The following is a 12,315-nucleotide window of genomic DNA, read 5'->3' as shown; positions in this document are numbered from 1 at the left end:
TACATCAAGCCTTTGCGGGAATATTAAACATGAGGCGGAAATAAAAACAGAGAAACTGACCACTGAGACGGACCAACAGCTTCATCTGTCCTCCCGATGAAACAACATGTGATGTTCTTGGTTTTAATCCACTAGCCTGTATAGCACATCTCTAAATATTAAAGAGAAACATTTTATTTAGTTGAGAATTAATTGATTAATTAAGAATTACACGGCATCATTCAGAATGAAACCAAGTTGAATGCCACTATGTGGGAACGTTTAGTGCTCAACCTTTCAACCAGTATATGACATTTGTTGTTGTTTGTTGATTGCTGTGAACACACAATCAGAGCGGCGGCGCGCTCAACGCTCACCTCGGAACCCTTGATTAATGGACAAACATCTCTTTCCTTAATCTACATTGTGACTGTGCCGATGTGGGGGATGTCGCATGTGTACAGACTGTAAAGCCGTTCTGAGGCAAATTTGTAATTTGTGATTTTGTGCTATACAAAATAAAATGAATTGAATTGAATTGACTTATTTTCCTGCCACAGTTGCAGTGGAACATTGTAAATGTCCTCAATATTACATTACCCATGTCTTCTGCTTGTTGCTTAGTAATAGTCAATACATAAATAACGAGTGACTAAATGATCCTCTTACTGAATATTATATCTTTATTATATGACGAAATATCCAACATGTTGTTCACCATCACCAGAAAATAGGTTTGATTCATTGTGTAATACATTTCACATTATAACGGAAATATCACGATACCATATAGCCTCTGTAACTTCCTTGACCATTGGTTTTTCATTTATAAGTTTTACGAATTCCATCTCCTCAATCATTGAAGCACAGACCCGTTACATTGTGAATATAAGAATACAGGACATGAGGAATCGTCACAACATGATGCCTCGGGGATGCTGGTAATCAAAGCTAAACATCCCGAGGTTTGTTGGCTGCGATAATCACGAGACAAGAGGCTGTTGATTGCGTGTTGAGCTCCGCCCCGGGATGCCTCTGCTGCTCAGGGGGACGGGGGGGACGGGGGACCCCTAGTTGTCCGGGCAACCCGTCTGATCAGTGGCTATCATCTTGCACAGTTCGATGTTTTGCCTGGTCATCAGACCTTTGGCCTCAGCCACGGTCTGCGGCGGCAGAGAGCGAGAGCGACTGAGGATCCAGGCGAAGTCAAAGTAGAAAATGTCAAAGATGCTGGTGCAGGAGTAGACGACGGAGTAGCTGGTGTAGTCTGTGGACAGGACCCAGTAAGGCCCGTTGGGCGAAACTAGGAGCAGAAGGCAAAAAGAGCAAAACTATTTAGACGTATCTTTCAGATCACAGATCGTATATAAAGGAAAATATCATCTGCATATTGACGAAAGAGAACACCCAGAACAAAGAGAAAACAAAGCAACCCCCGGCCTACTTAACTGACAAAGAAGAACAAGAAAGGGAGGAAGACGGCGGCAAAGGTGACGGGAACAAAACATGTGAGGAGGATGACGGAGATGAAGGAGAGTGCTCACAAAACGAGAATTTGACTCCGAGCTTGGCCGGTTCCGTTTGGTTTAGAACCACTGCGGTCCCTTCTGCAACATCCACGCCGTTTTCTCTGAGGGAGGCGAGAAACAACAAACAAGGGGGCTTCATCAAACAAATACGAGCCACTAAATCCGTTCCAGCGTCGGTAAATGCTAAATGTGTAATAAAAGTTTAACAATAGTTTAACTGTTGGTATCACACAGTCAGGAGAGTGTAATCCGCCAGCATTCAGAGGGTTCTGTCGACAGTTCGTCAATCCTTTTCCTTTGTTTGACTGTGAAAATACTTTACAACAAGGTGTCGCACCACAAGGCCTTCGGTCACCCGCGTCCCACGTGACCCTTCTGATTCCCTTTTAAAAAAGTCGTTTCTCTTTGTTAATATGTTGACCCGAAGCACACATGAGCATAGCAGCTTGGGTGTGCGCCATTGTCTCTGATGGGTTGACCCTCGACCCCTATGCTGTTACAAAGGGAAAGGGTTTGGCTTGAGTAAAACCTGTTCACTTAATCTTTGTTGTTTTATGTCAGCAATTTTTTGCTTATCTGTGGCTGATGGCAAAAGGCCAGTCGGGGTATTTCAACCGTATGGTTGGGGTATGAGGGCATTCCCCCCCTCCTCAGTTACATTTTAAGTCTGGAAGTCTGGCTCTCCCGGAGCTCAAGAGACCACTGAGCTGATGGTGGATGTCGATGATACCTTTTCATAACCTTTGACTGATGTAAATCTCGGCACCAAAATCTGTGAACAAAAACTCCTCACTACTCACTCGATCTGGGAGTTCAGCACCTGAATGGTGCCATCTTCATTCAAGGCGTAGTTGGCCTCGATGCACTTTCCTCTCTCGAAGGAAGCGGGGAGCCTCTCGATCTCATACCACCGGCCCAGATACTGTTACCAGAGACGTGTCATTAGTTCTGTGCGGTTCGGTCCGTATCGACTGGGCCTGTGAATGATCGTGGACGCGTTTACCTGTGTGAGGTTGAAGTTGGGCTGCACCTCGGGGGCAGGACAGCCCCCCCAATGAAAGGTCTGTGTGGACACCAGCGGCAGCAGCAGCAGGAGGAGGTAGACTGCAGACATGTTTACCTGAAGGTACCAGAGTACCAAAAGTAGAAGAACTCAATATCCAGAAGGGCCCAAATATACATTATCTTATCAAAACTATATATATATTGATAATGGAATTGAAGGGACCAGCTTTTATGTAGGAAGTAACGTTGAGTTTGCCCAAAATAAAAGATGTTAGATTCAAATTATTATAATTATTGTTAAATTAGTATCTCTAGATCCCCACCAAGCTTGTCAGATGTTACTGGTCTTATTTAAAAGTGTAGCTGCATGTTGGCACGCCGTGATTATTTGAGGTCAAGTACACAACGTCTCATTCCTTCGACGTCTACTGTATATTCTGCGCAGGGCGTGCCACATGTCTTCCTCTATTCTCAGTAGAGACATGATATGGTTGAATAGAACTTCAAGGTTTTGTCTCTGTATCCCGATTAAGGCAGCAGCTGAGAATCTCATCTTTCTTTTGTCTCTTTACACAACATCAGACCTGGCAGAACCCGTTCTTCTGGTTCCACGTAACAAGCCAAACCTTTTTTTCAGATTACGTGACACTTGACTTTTAGTTGGTACCAATGCATAACAACAACAACCACAAAATGATGGCTTGTTTTTGATGGAATCAATACAAAAGCTGTACTAAAAGAAAAATACATATTCAGGATGTTACAGGTTTTACAACGCCGCGTCTGTCACTGTTTGACACGGTAACTAACACGAAGGAATTTAGATTGTAGCCCCATTCGCTACAAAGGAAAGAAAACATTTTACAGTAGAATGAAGGACAAACATTTTTAACATTTTTTAAATAAGTGCAAAAAAGTTTTTAAAAAGCCTAAATAGATCTTTTCTCTTGTCAAGTCCACATGTTAACTTCATTCAGCCGTGGCATAAAACCTCAGGTGTTCTTACCTGAGGTATAAGAGGGTTGAGGATGTCAGGTGCAGGTCTGGTGGAGTCAGCGACTGTTGATGAAATAAGACCCAGAAGAGAACACTGGAGGTAGACGCCGACTGGGAGTGTGTTAACGTGCACGTTGTGTCACTCCCGCGTCACCTGACTCTTCATGAGCTGCGTCTTATTCATGAGCACATGCCCTGGTTATGAAAACACCCACACAGCGGGATAAAGGTCAAATATTAGGTTTGATTTGTTCCCACGCATTACATACATATGCATATGTTCGTATTCGGAAAAGACTAGAATAAAGGATGTCAGAAGAAGTCATTGAGATTGACTTATGTGATTACGTGAAAAGAATCCTGTTTAAAATCAGTTCTTTTCAACATGTGTGGATTTTGGCCATTTTAAGTAAATATCTATTGAGTTGTCATTTAGAGTAATATTGAAGACCTTCAGTCTGCATATTTGGTGAATTACACATTTTCTTGTAAAAAAGTTGTTACAAATCAGTTAATTTTCAGGAGTTAACTTGGAATTCTTCTTTCAAGCACAAAGAAACAAGTGAGTTACAAGTGAGAGTAAAGTCTGTTGGTTTATCTTAACATCTTAGACTGACCCGCTTCAAGCCTTGATTTAACAAAAATGTCAAAACCTGAACACAATCTCAGTTTTTAATGCTGTATAATTTATTTAATGTGTATTGGCTCATTGGTAAGAAGGAGGGAAGATGTTCACATGCTGTTAATTGTATTTCCTCGCCGTCATTAATTCCTTCACTTTATTGTTCATCGTGACAACACGCGGCATTCGTAGCTTAAGTGTCTACTCGCAGACGCCCTTCTCGGGAAAAACGCCCTTTGCAGCGAGGAGGCTGCACCAGCTGCTCCGAGCATCCCGATACGGTGAGTTTGTGAGCGGCGCACGTAGCATTGTGTCTTCTCCCCGTGAGGCGTCACTAACGTCCTGCACGTCTTTTAGGATGTTCAAGTATCTCTTGCCCTGGGGGTCGACCTCCCACCACGACCCCAGAGTCACACACACCCGGACGACACGCGACACAGAGCAGGAAGTGGCGTGTAAACCGACGCCCGCCCCCCAAGATGCCCCCAAAAAACAGAAGGTCAAAGTCGGCGTGAAGATCAGGAGAAACTGGACATCCACCAGTTATGTAAGTGAAATAGGACGTCTTGACGCGTTAAACCTCCAGATAAATGTATCGCCTTCCGTAGAGAAATCAACATTTCTGCGCACATATTAGTGACAAAACACACACATTTAATAAAGATGATTTATTTCCAGTGTTTGTTGAGGGAGGCCATTGCACCCCTGCTTCTCTCTACACAGGCGAGATGTTCACTGTTCAGAAAACATTGTCTCATGCAGTTATAAAGATACCTTTGTTTTTTTTCTCCCAGGTTATAAGCGCCCACACATTTTACTGCATTTGAAAATAAAGGGGGTGTGGGGGGGGGTAAATCTATAAAGAAACAGACAGACGCCAATATATCGATGTGAGTTTAACTCAAAACAACAACAAGACCCCACAACAAAAAACATCTCTGGAATGCCTGTGAGATTCATTTCTCCTAAAAGTGTTTTTCTTGTCGACTGCTGGTAAAACAGTTTTTATAAAAAGGGAAAAAAGAGGCACTTTTTGTTCTTGAGTTAAAAACAACGTGTGGAAACTGGTCTGTAACTGAACAAAGTTTGGAAATAGAAACCACTGCACCAAGCATTACATACTATGGCATCAGCATTTCATTACTGTTTTTTTTTCAGTCTTTATTTGATAAAAATCCTCCAGTTCATCAAGCTAATATCTGGCTGTTATGACTGTGCTGTGAAAAAAAAACCTTCCCACAGCACCCAGCTCAGAAAGCAGCCCTCAGTTACATCCATATACTTCAAGTACAGGCAACAAAAAACACATAGCGATTCTTTTGAAAGTGACCACATTGTCACAAGCAACTCGTGTTAGTCTGTGAGAGTAATACATTCTTCATACCGCTTATAATAGGAAGAACTGAACCAAAAAGAAGCTTCCTCCTGCGTTCAGTAACGGTCAAGTTGACCTTCCTTCTGTTCATTAGTGCCGTCTAACAATCCACAAAGTCCACTTGTGTCCCGTCGACACGGATGTAACAGCCGAGTCACGTTCCTGCATCGGTTCCATCCTGCAGGAGGAGTTTCGTGGACGCTCATAGACATCTCTTCAGCATCTTTCCAGTAACAATCGCATAAGCCTATACATAGTATGTACAGTAGATACATAAAGTACACTTTGTAGAAAAAATATTGTGCAGTAACCGTAGCTAAAATACCCACATTCGTACGTTCCCGCATTCAACCCGTCCATTTTTTCTTCTCGCATCGTCTCAAACGGCTCGTGGCGCGTCACAGGTACTGGTAGAACCGCGAGCGGACCACCTGTGCCCCGCTCAGTTTGTGCGGGTGAGCGTCGGCCCCGAGGGCCGCTCTGTGTTTGCCCTGCAGCCCGCCGCCGTTGACGTGCTCCCCGGCTGCGCCCGGGGACGCGGAGGGAGAAAGCCGGTCGGGAACCACGTCCCCGGCCTCCGGGTGAACGTCCTCGGCAACGGCACGAGGTGCGACCTCGTCGCTGGCACCGGGGCCTCGGCACCGCTCTCTGGTGATCCAGTCCCGGATGGAGAAGTCCTGAGAGGAACACCGGGGCTTGAGGCGGTCTAGAGCGGACAGCTCGGCCGTCTGGTCCACGCCGCCTTGCTCCCTCCAGTCGTTGATGACGGCCAGCTCGGCGAAGTCCCTCTGCCCGGCCATGGTGTGCCTGCGGCGGATGTTCTTCTTCTTCCCGCGGGCCTCCGGCGCTCGGTTCCTCTGCGTGAACATGTCGTCGGCGGAGGAGCGCAAGCGGAGCTTGAGCCGCTCCGTGATCTTGAGGTGCCAGGCGGGCTCGCAGCGCTCCGACTCGCTGCGGGAGGACGAGCTGAGGCTGCTGGTGGACCGGCCTTTCTTCATCACCTCCAGGACCCGGGAGAGCCGCGTGGAGGACTCGGCCTTGCCCCCGCCGCGCTCCGCGCTCCCAGCGGCGCCCTCCGCCGACGACTCGCTGTCGGTCTGCTGTCTGAGGGACCCCCGCCTGGAGAGCGTGTCGCACTCGATCATCCTGTGGGTCGGGAAAAGGCGCCGCGCTTCCGGCTTGGGCGTGGCGCCGCCCTCGGGCGGCCGGGTCCGGTCCAGGCTCGGGTCCGGGCGCGGCGTGGACTGGCCGCTGCCTCCGCCGGGGGCGAACACCGGGAAGTCGCTCTCGCTGTCCGTCTCCATGGGGCGGCCCTCGCTGATGAGCTCGCTGCGCTCGTCGTCCGCCTCCTCCCCGCCCTGCAGCTCCGGACTGAGCGCGCTGGACTCCGCGCCGGTCAAGAACGTGATGGAGGACGTGGTGGAGTAGTCCGAGGTGATGGAGCTCACCTCCGCTCCGGCGGACGCCCCCGGACCGGCCGCGGGCCCGACACAGGCCCCCGCCGCGAGGTCGGGGGACGTTCCGCTCCACTTTTTGGGTCTGGACTTGGGCGCGGACGCCCCGGAGCTCATGGTCCCGAGGTCAGAGGTGTTCTCATCGAGGTGGGACAGGGGGTCGGACAAGGAGCACCTCGCCTGAGTTTGGTGGACAGAGACATTTGGGGAGGGCGGAGTCTTGTCCTTCAGGAAGGAGGAGTTCCTGTGCTCTCTCTTGGCTTTGGGGGTGACCTCCGCAGGTCTCCCGTTCTCTTTCCTCTCGTCTGCGCGGGCCGGCGTCTTGGCGTTGAGGCCCTGCGCCGCGGCCGGGAGGCCGTGGTGGTTCGGCTTCTGGCCGGGGATTTCCTTTTTGGCGAACGCGGCGTCCAGGTCATCGTCTGAGCTGCTGGGCTGCGGCTTCTCCTTTGACTTCTTTCTTTTGCGACTGGCTACAGCAAAGATGGAGGAGACCAAGAGCTCCCGGTCCTTCCCCGAGCCCCAGGAACCCTGCACATAGGGACAGGTGAGGATGAAGAAGAGGAGGAAGACAACAAGGTGAGAACCTTCCGATGCTGAGAATCACGAGGAAGGAGCACGTCGGAAAAACGAAGGAAAACTTCACCCCTGCCTGGGAACTTAAACCCTTTACTCCACCTGCTCCCGCGAAGCACCACGAGTGGACAGAGAGAGGAACGTTAACAGGGAGCACAGTATCGTTGCCATGCCAACGGGAGCGGGAGAAGCAGCAGCACAGCATGAACTGAAGCATCTCCTGCTTCTGGTGGAAGCAGGAGGAAGGCAGCCATGACAGCAGGGCAGTGATGAAAGGCCAAATGACATCACCCCACTGTGTGTGTCCTTGCATTAACGCTAGTCAGCCTACTCTTTGCATAGACTTCAAGGGTCCATTCGCCCGCAATACAAAATAAATAATAAAGCATTACTCAGTCCTTTCTCCCCGTGTCGATCATTTGGTTTAATCCGTCTGAGTTTTGATATATTGACTTTTGATATATTCATATGTGGTATCTATGCCTCCATAGTCTACCGATGAATTAAGTGCTCAATTATTGAGCAGTTAAATATAAATAATATTAAAATATTGCTCAGTGTGTCCTGAGGAAATGAGGCTGTGTGTGTGAGTTGGCCGACGGGACCAAACACACCGCGGCAGGGACGGAATTCTTCCTGTGATTCCGATGTCGGGTCACGATTATTTGAAGTGCATCTTGACTGGAGGGGGAGGCGTCCTCGTCCTACACTGGGTTGGGGGGTTAACGCTGGCCGCGCACACACAAACGCACACACACACTCACCTTCGATTTGGCCGAGTCGCTAGTCGGTGAATCTGCGGGCGGACAGAGAACAGAGGGACACGTCAGATGTTTTTACACAGACTTCGATGATGAGGTGCAACATGTGAAAATGAATCAAGGAGAAAACGAAAAAAAAGGAAGAATGGAACAATGTTGATGAGAAGGATCGTTGGCGTGAAAACACACAGCGGACAAGACGAGTGAGCGCGCGCGCACACACACACACACACACGCACACACACACGAGCAGACAACAGGCCATGCGTCACACAGACGTTACTCAAAGGTCCACAAGAAGAGAGAAGAAAGCTCCTCTTGCCTCAAGTTTCTGAGTGAATCTGAGTGCAAACTGCAGCTGCAAACACAAAGAGTGCGTAACAGCAGCTGAGTGTGTGTGTGTGTGTGTGTGTGTGTGCGTGGGGGGGGGGGGGGGGGGACTGGGGGGGTTGAGGACGGGACATGCGACGATGGAGACGGATATCCAGGGATGCAGACGTGAACCCTCCGGGAGCAAAACAACTAAATCTGAGATACCAAAGAAATACTTTTATTTCTGCTGACGACAACAGAAGACGCCGAAGTTCTAAAGTGTTACGTGTGGCCCAAACCGGTTCCTTTTAATTAAAGAAATAACTGAGATGGTGCTGTGGTTTCCATTATACTAGTGCCGACATATTGTGAACGTTTTATTCCAAAGGTTTATTAGGGTAGAATTTGCTCGTCACGTAGTTTTCATTCAATAAGAACCATGAACTGCTTTAATTCTTACATTTAGAGTTAAAAAGATGTAAAACTGTATAAAAAAAACTAGAACTAAGAGTCTAAAAGTAAACATCATTTTGTGATTTTCTTTTCCCCTTCTTATCATCTTCCAGATTTCTTTAATTTATTTTGCAACTTCCAGGTCGGGAACCACTGGTTTAATCCTGAGCAACGTCATAACTTTTGATATAACTAGAACAATCTAATTCTGAGGGAACCTTGTTGTCGGTCAGTAAAAGCGCCTAAAGATCAAGACACACATGTCTGGACACCTCATGCACACGAGCAGACACATTCTGGTTGATAATAACTCATTAAGCTGCCATGACAACGGGGACACGGTGAAGACGGAGACGGCAGAAACCAAAACATGAATGGAAGACGGAGAAGTGACAGGGGGGCTCACAGAGGGGCTGGCTGTATGAGAAGAGGGGTCACTACATGAGGGACAGAGAGAGCGAGTGTGAGCGAGGAAAACCTATGATCAGTCCTCACCTGCTGCTGACCTCCTCCGTCTAGCTAAAAATGTGCTGGTGTCTGTTTGTGTGACGTAGCCCCAGCCCCCCTGCACAGCCCTCACAATACAGATGGAGTGCACACTGACTGAGACGTAGGAACCGTACCATGCCGTCTCTCCTGTTGGCCAGCTTGTGAGACAGTGAGGAGAGACAGCGGAAAGCCTTTCAGACAGTAGCACCGGCCCGTGTTGGGTACACTCTGACAGACACCACCCCGGCTTCTCGCCGCCCTGTCCGTCACGGTTTCCTTTGTTTAACGCGTTGTTTTTGTTTTTGTTTGCTTTTTTTTTTTTCCTCTCTTTGGCTTTCAAAAGAACTGCGGGTTCCTGCAGACTAGGCAGCTACACTGGGGGCAACAATCCTCCTTCTTCCTACAGTTCCAGCTGTCCATCACAGACATTACAGAGTCCATCAGTGTCATCATGGTGTGATAGACTCCTCCCACTTGGCCTGTGTCAAGATCAGTATGTGTGAATGCTGGGAAAGCCTTTAGGACACCCGACAGAGCCTCACTACAGACAGAGGAATCAGAGGTCGCCTTTCACTGTAAAAACATCTACTCCTGAGTAAGAAACAACATGCCTCATTAGTGCGACAGTGGGCGGGACAAAGGGAAAAAAACAGCCGTTAAAGGGATGAAAAAAAGGAGCAGGACAGCTAAATCCGTCAAACAGCGAGGAGAGGGGGGGGGGGGTTGACTCTCTGAAAGCAAATAAAGAAGCGGGACAATCTATTGCATCCTTTCCGCTGGATGGGATGCAAATAAATAGCGCAGTGAAACCCAACGCAGGACTCACGGTTGGCCATAGACATTTCTATCTAGTGGCAACAGCCGGAGAAGCAAAAAAGTGTGGAAAGAAGCAGCGTTATCATCAACATTTGTTACCAGGTCGCTCAGCGGAGAGCAGGGGGGAGGGGGGCAGAGAGAGAGGAACCCACCACAGAGTCGGCCCGCCAGAGGCGGCGTGTTACCTGATACTTCACCCTGCGACGTGGCCGTGCGCCCGATGTTGGTGAGCAGGTGGTCGATGTTGGGCACGGGCTGAGACTCCACCGCGCTGTCGTTACGCGACGCGGTCTGAGGGAAGGAGACGCAACGACATTCTAGAGGAATATGCAGCGCCGGAAGCTAAAACTCAATTCACCAATGAGTTAGATGCCAACGGGAGAAAGATCGAACGGGAGCCGTTGCAGGAAATTACATTTATGACATTAATGTGCCTTTGTTTTGTATAAGCAACCTATTCGAACACAAACAACACTCCTAAAAAGGAAATGATATGATGTAGAATTGGTTAAATTCAGCTGTGAATAATTCAATAGACTTACCACTGGATCTCCATTTCCATCTTCAGTGAAAAACCAGTTATACTACAAGGAAGACAAAAGTCATTCCACTCAGTTCCGTGTTCGACGTTTGATGCCATAGAATGCCGAATGAAAACGTAAAGCTCTGACGCTCACGTTCTGAATGAGGGCCTCCACGATGCGGTACTGGTCCGGCATGTGTGTCACCATGTGGGTCATGTTGTCCTCGGTGGTCCGCACCAGAGTGGGACCGAACACGATGGCCAGGTTCCTCGGCTCCATCTGAGAGAGACAAAAAAAAGACATTTAATGCACATCTCTAACCTTCTCTAACTGAAACGCGAATAAGATAAACGTGTCACGCACCTTGTTCTTCTCCGAGTTGTCCGCCACCGTTTTCAGATGAGCCGAGAGGAACTTGAGGGTCTCGTAGTGATGATCGGGCAACTCGTGAAGCTGTGAGCAGAGAGAGGACAACATCCAACTTCCTCATTTATTGTTTCATTCCACAAGAAGTGGCTTCAGCAATTCCAACCGATAACCAACCCAAATATATATTGATCAGGCCACTCACCAGCCTCTTGAGCACTTTGAGCCTCTCCACGGGGTCCTCTGTCCTGTTGGCGTCGATGAAGTCTGCGTACCGATCTGCAGGAAGAGAAGGCAAAAGCCTGAGAAGAAATACATCCACTTTTGTTTATGCACGGCGCCTGAGTTGTGATTCCCGGCCACCGGGGGGCACTCGCGCACTGCGTCAAACTCACCATTCGTGAACAACGGCTCTGGAAGTTTGCGGAAGAAGGACTTGAGTAAACTGCTGATCACGTTCAGGTCCCTCCATTTCTGCAAAACACGAGAACAGAAGTAATGCACAAATCTAGAAACACGAGGCGCAAAAAATAAAGCTTTAAACACACTGAGTGCGACACTCCAAGGAGAGTTTAATTAAAGCCGCGGCGATCGATGAGGCGCCACTCACGTCGTCCTGGACGTCGATATCGCTCATGCCCTTGTTATTGAGCTCCTCCTGCATGTTGGAGATGGCCGCGTTGTTCCCGGGGACTCTGTAGATGCCCGTGTACTCCAACCCCCTCTCCTCCACCAGCTTACAGCACACCTCCACAATCAGAGGCACAAACTGCAGCACGCGGAAATGCGGGAGACGTTTAGCTCGTTGGACAGGCGGCGCATTATTACTTATAGGTGCGACAGGTGATGGATAGATGCGTCCCGACCTTGTTGGTCTGTGCAGGGGGACAGTCGTCCAGCCTCACTCCGAACGTGACTCCGGGGGACGGCTTCCTCTCGAAGGGTTTCCTCATCAGCCCCGGGATGCTCTTCCTCCATGTCCCTTTGTCCTTGGGGGGGCTGGTGTCGTCTGCAACGGCAGCGTGCGAGGGAGCACAGCGACCGCGTTTGTTATTCTTTGG

The 12,315-nt window shown here is 48.8% G+C and overlaps 2 protein-coding genes across 22 annotated transcripts in view; both read right to left on the bottom strand.

The window, feature by feature from the left end:
* Positions 1 to 639: 639 nt before the first annotated feature.
* LOC120812101 (apolipoprotein D) lies at positions 640 to 3,665 on the bottom strand. Its single transcript, XM_040167928.2, has 5 exons — positions 3,520 to 3,665; positions 2,512 to 2,628; positions 2,309 to 2,430; positions 1,524 to 1,609; positions 640 to 1,282 (listed from the first exon to the last, which is right to left on the bottom strand). Exons 2-5 carry the CDS (start codon positions 2,620 to 2,622, stop codon positions 1,050 to 1,052), a joined length of 552 nt encoding a protein of 183 aa, XP_040023862.2. The 5' UTR covers positions 2,623 to 2,628; positions 3,520 to 3,665; the 3' UTR covers positions 640 to 1,049.
* Positions 3,666 to 4,784: 1,119 nt separating this feature from the next.
* arhgap21a (Rho GTPase activating protein 21a) overlaps positions 4,785 to 12,315 on the bottom strand; it is a 52,738-nt gene continuing 45,207 nt past the window's right edge. For 15 of the 21 annotated variants that reach the window (XM_078096165.1, XM_078096168.1, XM_078096169.1 and 12 more), the window contains 10 exons: positions 12,121 to 12,263; positions 11,865 to 12,023; positions 11,650 to 11,728; positions 11,460 to 11,533; positions 11,252 to 11,341; positions 11,042 to 11,167; positions 10,907 to 10,948; positions 10,517 to 10,655; positions 8,298 to 8,329; positions 4,785 to 7,488 (listed from right to left, as the gene is read on the bottom strand). In XM_078096165.1, the coding sequence (XP_077952291.1) occupies positions 5,905 to 7,488; positions 8,298 to 8,329; positions 10,517 to 10,655; positions 10,907 to 10,948; positions 11,042 to 11,167; positions 11,252 to 11,341; positions 11,460 to 11,533; positions 11,650 to 11,728; positions 11,865 to 12,023; positions 12,121 to 12,263 (2,468 nt within the window). In that variant the 3' untranslated portion in view covers positions 4,785 to 5,904. The remainder of the gene's footprint in view (positions 7,489 to 8,297; positions 8,330 to 10,516; positions 10,656 to 10,906; positions 10,949 to 11,041; positions 11,168 to 11,251; positions 11,342 to 11,459; positions 11,534 to 11,649; positions 11,729 to 11,864; positions 12,024 to 12,120; positions 12,264 to 12,315) is intronic. The other 6 variants (XM_078096170.1, XM_078096159.1, XM_078096160.1 and 3 more) reach the window with 1 other exon arrangement.

Source organism: Gasterosteus aculeatus, chromosome 21 (genome assembly GCF_964276395.1).
Source record: "Gasterosteus aculeatus chromosome 21, fGasAcu3.hap1.1, whole genome shotgun sequence".
Lineage (NCBI taxonomy): Eukaryota > Metazoa > Chordata > Actinopteri > Perciformes > Gasterosteidae > Gasterosteus > Gasterosteus aculeatus.
The sequence above is the reverse complement of the archived record's forward strand: the minus strand, read 5'-3'. Positions and strand labels throughout refer to the sequence as shown.

Excerpts from the sequence above, each read along its gene's own strand:
- LOC120812101 (XM_040167928.2), bottom strand. The coding sequence starts at position 2,622 with ATGTCTGCAGTCTACCTCCTCCTGCTGCTGCTGCCGCTGGTGTCCACA. Across the intron at positions 1,610-2,308 it reads GTGCTGAACTCCCAGATCGA|AGAAAACGGCGTGGATGTTG; the intron begins GTGAGTAGTGAG and ends CGCCTCCCTCAG. Across the intron at positions 1,283-1,523 it reads CGGAGTCAAATTCTCGTTTT|TTTCGCCCAACGGGCCTTAC; the intron begins GTGAGCACTCTC and ends TTCTGCTCCTAG.